Genomic DNA, 15,542 nt, shown 5'->3' with positions numbered 1-15,542 from the left:
CTTCAACCCTGCTTTTCATAAACTACTCACCGAATTTGATTTCAACTTTTTGATGCTCAAATCTTGACGAACAAAACTGTTACATTGCAGACTTTAGTTTGCTAAGGATGAGGGCGGGAGGTTAAGGAGATATTTTTTTTGTAGAATATTGATAAAGAAACAATTGAAAAAAAAATAGTAAATTGTGAGAATGTTAACCCTTAAAAATGTCAAATAATGTTAACCTAATGGATATTGACAAATTTTTAGGAAGATCTATTGCAGCTGTTGTTTTTTGTTGAATTAAATTGTTTCGAATTAACTACTATTTATAAGAATTGACGCCAAAGTATTGCTTTAGAATAATCATTTTCAACAAGGCTTGAGAATTGAGTTTTCACTTAAAAAATAAGCTGCGTTTTGAGTACCGTGATTTATTTTTTTGGCAAAATATGACATTAAAGGAAAAACGGATGTCACTATTTCTGATGATTTACAAAGATAGAGGTAGAGCGCAGTTGCAGTGTCTTGTAGGATCTTAAATTGAATTTCATTCACTGAAGTTAACTAGAGTTCAATTTATTTCGCTCATTTCCCCAGAACTGAACACATCTCTAATATTATTATTTTAATAATTTATTCTAATCTACATATCCCTTGGGTTTTCAGCAGTTCATTCAGGTCTTTTGATTTTTACCAGTTTGTGATTCATATTGATTCCATTTTCAACCAATTAATTTATTCTGCGCTTTTTTGATCAAATGAAAGGGAGTTGGTAACACAAAATGAACAACGAATTAGAAGAGGGCTTTAAAAAACTTATTCTTGCTTCAACCCTGCTTTTCATAAACTACTCACCGAATTTGATTTCAACTTTTTGATGCTCAAATCTTGAAGAACAAAACTGTTAGATTGCAGACTTTAGTTTGCTAAGGATGAGGGCGGGAGGTTAAGGAGATATTTTTTTTGTAGAATATTGATAAAGAAACAATTGAAAAAAAATAGTAAATTGTGAGAATGCTAACCCTTAAAAATGTCAAATAATGTTAACCTAATGGATATTGACAAATTTTTAGGAAGATCTATTGCAGCTGTTGTTTTTTGTTCAATTAAATTGTTTCGAATTAACTACTATTTATACGAATTGACGCCAAAGTATTGCTTTAGAATAATCATTTTCAACAAGGCTTGAGAATTGAGTTTTCACTTAAGAAATAAGCTGCGTTTTGAGTACCGTGATTTATTTTTTTGGCAAAATATGACATTAAAGGAAAAACGGATGTCACTATTTCTGATGATTTACAAAGATAGAGGTAGAGCGCAGTTGCAGTGTCTTGTAGGATCTTAAATTGAATTTCATTCACTGAAGTTAACTAGAGTTCAATTTATTTCGCTCATTTCCCCAGAACTGAACACATCTCTAATATTATTATTTTAATAATTTATTCTAATCTACATATCCCTTGGGTTTTCAGCAGTTCAGTCAGGTCTTTGATTTTTACCAGTTTGTGATTCATATCGATTCCATTTCCAACCAATTAATTTATTCTGCGCTTTTTTGATCAAATGAAAGGGAGTTGAGAACCCAAAATTTTATCTTTTTTTCAGCATAATAAATGGATTTCATATGATACTTAAGAGTCTTTTGGTCACGGCACTCCTAATCAGACATTAAATTTATACTCGTCATTTTTTGCAAGTTGCAATTTTTGAAGCGCTAACAGTCTCCGAAAGTCTGTTAATGATTGCATTTATTTGTAGACCAGATCAACAGTAGAAAATTGATAGTTGGCCTATGGTAGATAAAAAATTCATTGTCTTTTTTTAGCAAATGGTTGTAAATTTGTAACGGAGAAATCTAGAATAGTAATATAGAAATCAATTTGAGCTCAGCAGTTTGTAAAGTCTGTGTATAGATGATTAGTCTCAATTATTCAACATGTTTGTCAATTAAACGTGACATGAAAAATCTTTTTCAACAAAATTAGCCGAATTATGCTATTGAAATTTCAAAAAAGACGTTAACCGGCGGAAATCATTGCTCTACATTATCAATCTTGAACTCCTTCGATGTGTTCATTCAAAGTTCATCTATTGTTCCATTTTGTGTGACATTGTGCACGAATTGTTCTTTACAGATAAAAAATGTCAAATTATTGTCTTTATTTTTTTTATTTCTTCACGAAAAATTATAGCCAATGAAAAAACTTCTACATGAATAGACAAGAAATGAAACTTTTTAAAGCTGGTCTCACAAAAATAGTTAAAATCCGGATGATATCCAAATGAGAGAGTTTTTGTCCCGACCCACTTTAGGGGGGAGGAACTATATACTCAAATGGGTTTTTTTGTTCAGACAATTTTGGCCGATCGATATAATCATCGTAGAGAGTTGTGAGTAGTACCATTAGACAACCTGTCCAGCGTAGAATATGGAGTTAAAATAGTATTTTTCAATTTTTGTTTTTTATAGGGAATTATCGAGGTTTAAAATTTTATGAATATTAGACGTATTTCAGCTGTTTTTATTCACATTTTCGGTATTTTTGACCTAATTTTCGTCAGTTTTGCTATAAAATTTTTTCAAATTGTTAACTGCAGTGTTATTTTTTTTATCTTTAAAGATAGAAAAGGGTTGCTGTTTTGTTCGTTCTGAGGTTTTTGGCTAGAATGTATGCTAAATTTTCAAAAGAAATTTGGGACCAAATTTGCATTTATAGCCGACTTGCTTTAAATTTTCTGGAAGTAGATAACTTAAAACTGCGGCCAATTTCCGTTTAAGCTGACAAAAAAAGTTAGTTGTACACCCACTGGCTTTTAGAGTTCTCTGGAACTATAATTTTGCCAGTTTTTTTGCACAATTAAACACGATAATTATAAAGCATGCCTTTTATTTGACAAACTGAAAAATTCTGTTAAAAAAATTGATCTGTGTCGCAATCATTTGAACAAATGAGTATTTTTTTAGACGCGCAGCAACATATGGGTTGATCTTGATCTCGCGATGGATCCCTACGATAAAAGATTTTCTAGATTTTAATGGGGAGCGAGTTTTTTTTTTCAAATTCCCGCTATGTAAATGTTCTTTATGTTATTTTTTTTAACTTTTATGTTATTTTTTTTCTTCAAATCAGAACTCAATTAATGAAAAATAATATCTTTAAAATATGAGGCCCAACGAGATTATGTCACGGTTTTGGAAGCTCATGGTTTTTATGGCTCTGACCAATTGTTTTCGTAAATTTTGTTTACTGCTTGAATTTTGCTTTCATTTGTCATTTTTTTGTAGAGCAATAACTTATTGTCCCCAATCAAAGATGCAATTACGTTTTAGGAGGGGTAAAGGAACCTAGACACTTCTTTGGGGTTTTATTTAATGTCTGTTATGACTTTGAATATGTTTGTTTTAAGAAAAAAATTAATTTTTGAACTTTGCCCCTTTTTTAAATTATTTCTCTCAACTTCGGGCGCTGTTTCAGTGAAAACAAGCAAAAATCGATCTGCTGTGGGTTAGAAAATAATTTCCGTAACGGTTTTAAGTTCAGTTTTTGTTCCCTTTAATTTGATAGTACGCCTTTTCATTTTTTTTTGAGCATATTTGCAAATTTTAGGAGTTCATTTTTTTCTTTGTCGAATTATCACATTATCGACAAGTACAATTGAAAGAAAGCATGGTAGGAAAAATGCACGGTGTTGGATAAAGGCGTATCTGAATATGTTAATTGTTTTTGTTATATTGTTTATGCTTTTTGGGCTGAGACAGTTATCTCGCAAAATTTTATGGATTTTTTATTTGTTTTTGCCTATGTTTGTCTTTTTTGGTCGTTCTATGCCACATACCTATTAACAATGGATATAAATGGATTTATCAGGCCGGATAACTCAACCCAGCTAAAGATTTCAGTTTATGGCTGTTTGTTTTAAAGACATTAAAATTGAATTGAATTTTTTTTTCAACTGTATCCTATTTGCTTTCATTTTCGTAACCATGCAATTCTATCTCAATAAATAGAAAACTCAATTACTTTTGTTGGTTGAAACATTTTTTTCGCGCTTTGCTACACGTTTTGGCTGATTGCTTCGACCATTATTTTACTAAAAACTTTTCTATACCGCTCAATTTTTGGTTTTCTTTTTGTTGTCATGTCTATGTAGGCCTTCTATACGGAAGACTCTTTCATGTTAAAATGAAGAGAAAGTGATAATATACATTTCTTGCAGGTAACATCTTATAATAATAGTGCCTTGAATATAGTGATCTCGTAAAAGTGTTTGAAGTTTTGGCTTCTATATATATTTGTTGTTATTTTGTGGCGTTGTAACTTAGTCTCATTATTAACCGGCCCAATTGGCTTCCTGAGGTATTTCAACTTAATTCAGCGCTGTTTGTTGAACTTTTAATGCTCTATGACTTTCGAAAATATTTGTTTTCAAAATATAATTGGGTTTTTGTGCTTCGTCATTTTTTTTAAATAATTTTTCTGTCGATTTGTTGCTCAGTCTCTGTAAATGCAGGTCACAAGCTGTTTCCAGTGAGCTAAAATTGAGTTTCTATAATTGTTTCCGCTTCAGACATTTGTTTATCTGCTTTGTTACTGCTCTTCCTACAAAAATCATAAAGCATTCTAGATTTTTTTGTGTTTGTACATTTTGTAGGATTTTTGTTTTGTTTTTCATTTATACAATAATTGTAGGTCCCATTGCCTTTGAATTTTTGCGCAATTGAACATTGTATTATGACTTGTTTCATTTGCTAGCTATGGAAATATGAATCAAAATTTTTAGGGATTTCGGTGAAATTAATCGTTTTCAAAATTAGAAACGTATTTTTGAATTTAGCACCTCTTTGCTTTTTTTTGTCGACCTGTTAACCAGTCGCATTGAGGACTGCTCCCATATTGTTTCAAATGAAGTGTAGGTTGAATGGTTTCGTTTAGGTTTTATCTGATGCGAGTTTGATTTTGTTATGGTTTTATTTATTATAGACATCAAGTTTTGGTCGTAAATAATTTTTGTTATTTGGTAATTTTTATTGTCCTTTCTAGTAGTCATATTGTAGTCATATTGTCAACAACGTTCATCGGACCTCTAGGGTGGCATTATTGGATTCTATTGATTGTTTATGGAATGATATGTATGTTTTTGGAAGTTTTCTATCTCATCATCATTTGGTAGCCAATTAAGTAAAGAATGTGAATGAGCGGGGTCGGAACCTTATGTGCGTACGCACATTACCAAGCCTCCTTGTTAGAATCTGTGCTAATCTTCAGTATTTTTCTGATAAGTCAAAAATAAGTCAAAAATCCGTGAAAGGACTTTAGCTGAGACCGACAAGGCTTAGACTCACAAAAAACGTATAAGTCGTCGAATAAAAATACATTAACTGTATCAGTTGCAATTGATATGTCAATTAAAAAAGGAAAAAAAAGGTCTCAAGTGCAAAAAATGTGGAAGCTAATTTCGTGCAAAATGCCGTGCAAGTGTTGACAGTGTTCACAAAAACACCGAAACCGAAAAAGTTGCATAATTTTGCTCTAAAGGTGAAAATATACCAAAACTAGTAGCGGATCTTAATTGAAAAGGAAAATATTTTAAAGATTTGTAGACAATATACTCGCCACTGTTATTGGAGGACCGGCTGATTCACATAAAATTTTACGCTCTGCATTGGAACATTGAGTATATGATGGAACAAACTGATTCAAACAACGATCCAGTTATAGACGTGAACAATAATATGAGGATTGATTTCATCACTTAACAGTTTTAATGCTGATGATGAAAGCAATTGCGAAAAGGTTTCAATCTTAAATAGACTGTGTCATCTTTACGGATAAAAATTTTTACACAGAGAAGATGCAAAATGACTCCTGCCTTCATTTAAAGGTCAGGGATCGCAGAACAAATCTGTAAAAGAGTGTGGATTCTCCCCGTTTGGGACGAAAATCTCGGAAATAACCGCTAAGATTAGCAGTTTTCACAATTATTCACCACATTCCGTATCAATTTTGAAATGAAAGTCGTTTTTTGGGACACTCCACTGCATTTCTCATTTTAAATCTCGGTGAAGACTCAGCCTGGTTCCCATAAAAGTTTATTCAAGTTGGTGTTTTTTAGTTGACTGTCAAATTTTGGTCAATGTCATTCTTTTTTTCCTTCATCTGGATCAGTCTGGAGATAAAAGTGTTGGCCTGACAACTCAACTAGGGTACTATTCAGAAGTTGTCTACGTTTCCTTTTGAGCAAGTTTCCAACTTCGAAACATTTCACATACATATTGAAAAGCAGAAAATATTTTTACCTGATGACGAAATAAGAAGCAATACATATATTATATTCATTGTTCGTTTTAGGGGCAAGTTTGACCCGATAGAAATAATTCAATCATGAAAATAAGCGCGACATTGTTGCTTCGAATGCATCCTTTGAAGGTCAAATAAAATAATTCTTTAAGGACAAAAGTTTCTCAGCAAATACCGAATAAGACCGTCACGTTTCTATACTATGTATTCTAAAATATTAGTCAAACAATTCAATTTGATTTAATTTAAGTTTAAGTTCATGGTATTTTGTTCAAAGCTTTGTTATTGTTTTCACGTTTGCCTATTACCTTATTGAATATTTCGACGACGAATTAGTTATCAATTGTCATATCCGAGGTTAAACTATGATTTACTATTAGTTAACAGAAAAGTTAAAATATTATAGCAATGTTCAGTCAATAAGCTTTCTAAAGATTACGCACGAAATGCGCTAAAAAGAATCGAAACTTAGTTCTAATTCTCCATGGTAAGGATCCAATGACCACGCAACCTCGGAAGAAATTTTAATTTGAATAGAAACCGCCAACTGAAAAGAAGTGATCCGTTAACAAAAACAAACTAAATAGTAAAGCCTAATCTATCTAGAATATTCTTCTAATACATTGACCTTTTGATGCAGAGCGCTAAAAGAAGTCTTTTCCCCACCATAGGAAGAACATAAACTTCTCCCTGTTCCAATATATCATAGTTGAAACTGAGTTAAGCCTCAATACACATTAAGGCAGACCCGGAGAGGGCTCCTTTTACAGCCTTAAATTATAAAGAGCTAGGGCTACTTATTTCTGCGCGCGAAGTAGACTTACCTATATCTCTAAGACTAACCGACTCTATAAAACACAGAGAGTAAACTTCTATTATTACGGTGAACATGAAGTATAGCACCGGAGTCAAAGGTATACACATGGTGTAACTAACTACACGACTGACTAGAGTAAGTTTGGTTCTAACTGTATAAAAGAGAAAAGTGTCTTCTCAGTCTCTGATCGGCTAAAGGTGCACATTCAGTATTTTCACTGCTACATCCATCCGGGGTCGAGAGTTTCAAATCCGAATTTGTGAAATGTAGCTGAAATACGTAGAATGTGCCATCCTCGTTGAAGGGTAGAGTGGAGTGAGTGAAGAGTTGTGTCCTCTCTGAAGTGGAATGTGACTTGTGTCGTCGTCTGGAGTCCCTGTCAGTGAAGTAGTGACTAGTGTCGTCAGTAAGGGGGATTATCCAGTAAGGGTGGCAGTTTCAACAAATGTGCTGGCCAGTACAGTCAGTCCTGTTGAAAGTACGCCCACCTGCTCTCACTGTCCTGTAGTGAGGATTCATTCCCAAATGGAGGATCTTGTGTAGTCTGTAGTCTCTCTTTGGTTTGTACAGGGAGATTTTTGTTTATCTCCATCTGGTACAAGGCTTGAACCAGTCGGATTTACCAGCTTACCTTCTGATGGAAATCCATCATTTAGGTACTGTGTGAGCTACTTTCCCTATTAAATCTATTAGTGTGATTTAATGCTTTCTTTTGTAAGTCCAGACCGGGTAGAAAGGAGAAAAGAACTGATCCTAATGTTCATTCTATTGGAAAAAGAGAAGGAAATATAGATAAGCGTGTTTTTGAAAAGAGAGAAAGAGAAAATAATACAGAGAAAGAGAAAAATAAAGATTAACAAGTTCTAGTGAGTTTGAGATCAATGAGTCCCGAGTTTTTGTGGTCCTGAGAGCCCAGAGGGAGTGGTGTAGGACTGTGGCCTACGTCCAATATTGTGGTGATGTAGGGCTGTGGCCTACGTCCAATATTCGAACTCAAAGTCCGGAGCTCGATTGTCCGGATCCCAGAAGAAGGCGAGGAATTCCGGATCTCCTGCCAGACAGGCTGCAAGGGCGCGTGAATAAAGGTCAGTGTTACAGTGCGGCTGTTACGCGAGGAGATGATTGAATATCTGCTGCTCCTCTTGTGAAGGCTGCCTGTTCTCCAGTTTATCGGCCATCCAGTCCCTGTAGAGGAGGTTGAAGAAGTGACCGTAGGTACGCTTCGTGTTACCTCCTTCTACACAATGGAGATTTTCGATTGGGACGAGGATGGGGCGATTGGTTTTCGTATAGAGTGGAGAGGAGAGAAAAACAATTTTGATGGGATCAAAATTACGTAGGGTGCCTTCACGATAATTAGGTTGTTTTATATAACTATAATTCATATAATACGCTGAAGTCAGCTTTGTGTTAGCGTACTGTAATCTGAAGTTCATGTGAATTATCGGGTTGGTGTGCTGAAAATGATGCTGCAAAAATATGGAGTTGTGCAACTTTTTCACCCGATTCATTTTATGTGTGGTGTTGTTTACATCCATCTGAGTGGGATGTAAAAAACCGAATTGCAAGTAGAAGGGATTGTACTTGGCATAGATATTATATGGAGCCGTGTCGCGAGTGGGAAAGGTGTTGAGGTAATCGTTCGGGCGACCTGCGAGTGCAAAGAAGTACTTCGACAGATCCCAGAACCGTTCTGTGAATCGTGAATTAATTGAAAATTGCCAGCACTCAAGAGGTAAGTCCTTGTCACGTCCCTCTTGAACATACTCGTTCTCTAGTTGTCTAAGAGAACAAAAGCTTGCTGTTGGCTTCAGCGTGTGCTGAGGCGGAGTTGACGTGTAGCTAATCCGTTCCGGTACGTGTATACCTTGAACGGTATTAATACCGAGAGGATTGGTGATTTCATTAAATCTAAAGTTTGGACCTTGCGATATGTGTGGGATGCCCTCTGTCGGCGCAAAATGGTTTGGCCTTCCACGGAAGATGAGGGCTGTTGGCCTCGAAGAGATCTCGTGTTGTGCCGAGCAGGCGATTGTGAGGCCTGTATCGGGGAGGAGCGAACTGGATAGATCTCGTGCGCTGTTGCCGTGGGACGCCTTCTGGGTGAGAGATCAGTGCACGGGTAGTTATCGGTCGATTTGGGGCCATTGTAGGGAGGCGGCTGTGGGAAGGACTGTTGTGGCCTTAGAGGTGGTAAGGCCGGGCCGTAGCGCGGTGAGGGTACCTGTGGGCGTTGTGTTGTTGGTGTCGGCATTACTGGTGGTGGATAAACCAGTGGCTGTGATCGTGGTCATGTTCTACGAATTCGACGAGAGTACGCCCAGTTGGGGACGACTGTCTCTGGTGTAGAGTGACCTGACTGTTCAGCAGTTGCCACTTCATCAGCCCAGGAAGGGATATCCGTGGGTTTAGGTTGTTGCTGCGCTGCCACTGCTGTGTATGTAGACGAAAATGGGGGTGACTGTGGCACCTGGCTTATTGCGTGGGGCTCTTGTAACGAGCTAAGTGGTCTTGTTGGGGCCGAAGGTGAACCAGTCTCATTGTCGATATACAGGTGAAGTTAACCTGAAATCGAGGAGGAAGTGGCGGGTGAAGGCAGTGGATTCACCCGCGCATAATTAGCCGTATCCACAGAGTGTGGCTGTGGAGAAGTTTGCGCCATCGTGAAGAGGGCTGGTTTCTGCATTTCGCAAACTGGTTGAGGTACTGTAGGTGCCAGTACCAGTGGAGTGAGGGGTGATGGCAGGATGTCATCAACCTCCAGCATAATGAGATCGTATGCTGTGGGGTTGACATTCGGAGGGATTGGTGAGCCTCCTTCCTGATGGGTTGGGGGAGCAATGGAGTCACTAAAACAAAAAGAGTGTTAAATTCGAGTACTTGGGCGGTTAAGAAAAAGTTCATCCGGGATTTCTTGATAATCAGGATCTTTATCACTGGAGTTGCGTGAAATGGACATTTCGCGTGAGCGTTTACGTCTATTAGGGTCAAAAGTTTGTAAGTGCAAAGATTGAAAATCTGGTTTTGTACGTGAGTCAATTAGTGTCTCATAGCTTTGATAAATAGACGCTGGTAGAGTGGATGTTTTACGTTTATTTGAATTATTGTGTACTGGAGAGGAGAATTTCTTATAGAAATTTACGATTTTTTGTGTAATAGATTCAATTCATATTTTGAGTGTGGAGTGCAACTATCGACTGAACGTCGACGGCGTTTTTTAGGTGAGGGCGGTCTATATTTGTAGGGTCGGATTGTAGTACATGGAATTTTGTCTATAAGAGTGCTCCAAAAAATCCTTAAGTCATAATCTTGGCCAATGTGATATTGGGTCCTAAAAGTGATTTTAAATTATCAAAGTTTTCAGCTGCGTCATCAACTATTTGGTTAAATTTCATCTTATCTATTGACTTAGTCCAGTCGTGTTGACTGTAAATTCCGGGTTGTTGCGCGGTAAAATAAGCGTGGGTGAAGCGGTTTTCACCTTCGTCAGGCGTGAAAGTTTTAAGAAGGTTTCGCGCCTTAATTGGGAAGGGTGTTGTGTCATCGCCGTCTGCGTCAACTGAAATTTGTTGATCAAAAATTTACGATTTACATGGTGCTTTAATTGACCAAGGGACGGTCTTGCGGGTGACTTGATCTACAAACTCTAGCTTATTTTTGTAGTCTATAGGGATGCGTTCAAAGCATTGATTTTCTAACACATAAAGGGGGATGAAACAACTTTACATTGAAAAAATAAAACTAAATTTTGATTTTAAGTGTAGCGAATGTATTTCGCTGTCCTGTAATAACGTAACCAACTGAAGGAAATTTTTGAGTGAGCAAAATGAAAGCTGTTTGTTTCAGATCGCGGTCTAAGTTGCAAAATTTTTTATAATTATTTAGGCTTGTGTGATCCATTTCGAGCAACACTCGACTAATCATATAATCGAGTTTAGCATCAATTTGGACATTAGGGTGAACTGCGCCAAACTCATTTTGTTGACGAAAGAGGTCATAATTATCTGATTTGCGGTACATTTTTGATTCCTGTGGAATTACATATCCATCGCGGATATTTGCTTTTGTGTAGGGTGTTAAAGGGGGTGGTCCATCAGAAATTGTGACGTGTACGTCATTAAAATCTGATGAAGGTTTTCCTGTGACGAAATTAAATACTTCTTTATATTGTATAAAGATGTCTTGATATTGTGTAGCATAGTATGGGCGATCTTCGTTGCATTTGTAGAGGGGTTTTGTGAGAACCTCAAAACGAGAGAGTGCAGATTCATCGTAGAGGTGTTTTTGGAAACGACTAGAGTACATGTGTGCATTATGTTGGTGGCCAGAGTTGTTTCATTAGTTTCAAGTCTTTCAATAAAATACCGTTTTTGGAATTCAATCATTCGTTCAAATAATCTTCCAACATCAAAAATACGGCAGTGGTTTTCTGGTTCCCAAATTATTTTGGCTTGGATAGCGGGATTTTAGGAGAGTTACCTCTTTCTATCTCACATTTTATGCGAACTTTGCCACAGTACATGTGTTCTGTGGCGACATCAAATCAAAAGTGAGAGTGATGTTTGTTAATTGAAGCGACCATCCTAGTGTATGGATGACATGATATTCGTGTTCCGGATTTTTCCCGAGACAATTAGCCCAAGGATTATCTGTAGCATTGGGGATCCAGTTATGATCTCGTGGATTGTAGACCATGCTTCCGTGTTGGAAAGCGAAAGGTCTATAACGATCTAGCTGGAAACGTCCTTGTTTTTCTTCTATGTTTGCTTGCCAGCGAGGGTCATCTAATACATCAAATTGTATCATTTGAGGGCGGTAGTGGTATTCACTAATTAGACCAACGCGTGCAACCTTGAGCTTCAATTTCTGTTGGGAAGAAAGGTGGTTCCATATTATTAACATACCAATTATCGTGATCGAACCGAAAACCTCTTTTGAGTACAATTTCTATGTCGCTGAGTTTAGCGTGTATTTAGAAAACGCGTACTTGTAGTGTTCGAATTTGTGAAAATATTAGTACTTGTGCAGAGAGGATTTTGAAATCGGCCGGTTTAATCCTACATTCGCCAATTTTATTGAGTTTATAAAATTGTATATTTGTGATATTTTTTGGTGAACAATCATAGTGAGTGACGGCAAGGTCTTGTATGCCTGTTTTGGGTGTGGAAAGTCCAGAGTGTGGATTATAAAAGACAAAATAGCCTGCGGTGTTTTTAGTGTATCGATCAAATTTGTAGTGTATTTCTTGACAAATGAAAGGTGATGGGTTTGTTTTTACTCAAAATATAGGTGGTGCCGCACAATTATCCCAACAGAGAATGTGGTTTTTGATTGTTTTAATGATTTGTGAGCTCTTTGTTTCTGAACTTGTGTTATCTTATATGATTTAGAGATTCGTTCTTTAGACCAATTATGTAATTGTTTGCCGTTGTTATGGTCTCCAAAAAGATGGGATGTGGAGACAATACATTTAGGATCTAATTTTAGTGATAGAGTTGGGTAAGGTCGTGTTGTATCTGGCTTTTTCCCAATACAGTGATGAGAGTATTGATCAGGATCTGGTGTAGGTGAATTAGAGCTTAGGGTGATGATGGGTTGATGTACCCAAAAATTAAATGGTAGAGAACATTGAAATGAACGTGATGAATTGACTATATTAGAGGAGTGATTCCAATGCGCTTGTGATAACAAATGTTCAATATTAGTTATTGGTTCTTGTGGCGGATTGAAAGGATTATTTGCAATTTGTGCTGCATTAGGTGAAGAAAATTGAGAACTGATTAGATCAAAATTAGAAGTGTCAGAAAGTAGGCTAATATCATGCGTGGTATCGTGAATATTTGAGACAGTAAGAATTGGCTGTGGCAATTCAGAACTGCTAAGTTAATTGGTTGAGTGGAAAGTTGTGAGGTATTTGAATAATTAAGTAATTCAGGTTGTGGTGCTTGTGGAGGAGCTGCTATAAGTGTAGGTGGCGGTAATGTTGTGTTTGGTTGAGTATGGTAGTAGTGTTTGTGCAATTATTGGTTGTTGTTGTTGTTGTTGTGCTTGCGTTTGGTGTATTTGCGTTTGGTGTAATTGCGTTTGGTTTTGATGGGGGGATATGGGATTACCGACTGTGGGGGTAAATGGGGGGAGTGTCCAGTAGGAGGAGGTCGATCTGCAAATTTTGCAGTAGTAATGACTGAGTATGGGTGTTCCTTGGTTTCTTTTGTTTGTGGTTTTTTATTAAAAAATTTAAATGATGACTGTTTTTGGTTTGGACTGTTTATTTGCTTCGGTGTATGAGCAACTAGGCGATTCTGAGACAGGGAGAGCACTTGGGTTAGTGTTTGGTTGTTGACTAGAGGACGCAATTGTGATGGTAAAATTGGGCTCAGCATGGGGCAATTATTACAATAGTAAATTTTATAATTATTAGGTGTGGGAATTACAAATATTAAAAGATTTAAAGTAGGTACACTTACGCTGATTGTTGCGCAGGGTGATTCTGGTGGGATGACATTATGTAGATAGATGTGATCTAAAAAATCAGCAGAGAAAAATGTTAACAATTCAGCGAGTGTGTAGTCTTTTTTCAAATGAAAAGAGAATTTGTGGTTAACAAAATTTTTTGGTGTGTTGTTGTTTGACAATTTGTTGGTATTGATCTTCCAACCTCAGAAGTTCTTTAATATATTTCATGTCATATGACCCTGGGATAGCGTCAAGATTAACAGTGTATACGATATCTGTGTATAAGATTTCAGAGAGTTTTGGTGTTGCTTGTGGTGGAAAAATAAGAAGATAGAAAAGAGCGATGTGTTCGTTATTAAAATCCCTAATTTAAAAAACCCATTCACAACAATTGTGTGAATGTAGAATGTGATCTAAGTTATAGAAAATACCTTGAAATTGAGCCTGTTTAGGTTTAAAAATTTGGATATATCGGAAAGTTTCAGCGTAGGGTGTTTGTTTCAACAATACTTCATGTCTGTGTTGAAAATTTATTTGCATACCTAGTAAAGATCGGAGATGAGGTTTTCTTTCAGTACAGTGAGACTGAAAGGCTGGGATTGAGGTGTGATGACTGCTTTTGTGAGCGTGGTTTGAGCTGCTGTGAGCTGTTAATTCCGACAAAGTTAAAGAAATGAAAAATTAAGAGAAAGAACTGTGCTGTGAGGCAGTTCTTGAATTATTTGTGAGAAAGAAGTGAATATTTTCAAGTTAAATTTAGAAAAACAAAAGATTTTTCCAAGTTAGAATTTTAAAAGAGTGAAGAGAGAGAGAGAGAGAGAGAGAGAAAGAGAGAGAGAGAGTGAAGTTTTGTAGAAGAGTGAATGGTTTTTAGAGAGAGAAAGAGAGAAGAGAAAAACAAATGAGTGGAAGCGCGGAGGACTGAAAAGTGATTTTAGGTGATACGAGTTTGCTTGTGCACGACCCTTGTTTTGGGAACTAAAAAGTTACCGTGTGATATCTTGGCAAATAAATGGGATTACGGAATTGTTCCCGGACCGAAACGTGGGTCAGTTTTTAACTTTATTTTTAGTTAATTTCCTCTTTATTATTATCGTGGGGAATGGCCTGTAATTCCCTTCTTTTCATTTCCTGATGGAGGGGTTTTTGTGATTCTTCTAGGGTAGCAGGTAAAGATATAGTCAATGTGCTTTGTTTACTAATTCGGGGGGTGTAATTGTCTTTCCCAGTGAAAGTAATTGTATTACGGGAGAAAGGGGTGTAAGAATTATTTGAATTATCCTTCTCGTATAGGAGAACAAGGGAATTGTATTTTTATACAGTGTGTATTTTGTTTCTTATTCAGCGTGTTATGCTAAATTGTTTTAGGCCGAGAAGAGTGATTTAACTTGTTGTAGTAGAGAAGTGTGAATAGTTTTAAGTGTGTGTTGTTCGTGGAGCCGAAAATTTTGATTGTGGTATAAAGACTGTGTAGTCTTTAACTGGTTGTCGTCGAAGACGTGTGCTTCTTGTATTGTAGTTTTCCAAATTTTATTCGGATATTTCAGACGGGTTACAAGATGGTTGAGGGGAAAGGTCATCTGTGGATGGTTCCTCTAAATTGTCTAGACTGAACGAGACAGTCTTTGACTTGGTAAGTGGTGGCTTCGTGGGCTGGAGTTTTAAAAGTGAATTATCCGAGAAGTCTTTCTCCATTTGTTCTTGAACTAAGAGTTTTTTGGGGTAATATGGTACAATATTATTCCTGTGACGGGTAATTTGGTTTGCAGAAAAATCTTCTAGTTTATATTTAACCAGTGTACGGGTATCTATTATTTGTAATGTCCAACTTTTTGTGGTTGAATCTTTTTTCATACTCCAATTTGTGTGGTTTTTTTTACTATTAAAACATAAGTATTAATTTTGAGTAGTTGTGCCGTACCAGAACGGCGATTTATAAATGTGCGTAAATGTTTATTCTGGTTTAAATAATTATGTACTTCGTTCTA

General features: G+C 36.5%; 1 protein-coding gene across 1 annotated transcript in view; it reads right to left on the bottom strand.

Moving 5' to 3' along the window:
* Positions 1–9,658: 9,658 nt before the first annotated feature.
* LOC142334825 (uncharacterized) overlaps positions 9,659–15,542 on the bottom strand; it is a 69,922-nt gene continuing 64,038 nt past the window's right edge. Inside the window, exon 6 of the mRNA XM_075383150.1 lies at positions 9,659–9,947. Within this exon, the coding sequence (XP_075239265.1) occupies positions 9,659–9,947 (289 nt within the window). The remainder of the gene's footprint in view (positions 9,948–15,542) is intronic.

The sequence above is a fragment of the Convolutriloba macropyga genome, chromosome 2, assembly GCF_964194025.1.
Source record: "Convolutriloba macropyga chromosome 2, txConMacr16.3, whole genome shotgun sequence".
In the NCBI taxonomy this organism is placed as follows: Eukaryota; Metazoa; Xenacoelomorpha; order Acoela; family Convolutidae; genus Convolutriloba; species Convolutriloba macropyga.
This window is presented reverse-complemented; position numbering and strand designations above follow the sequence as displayed.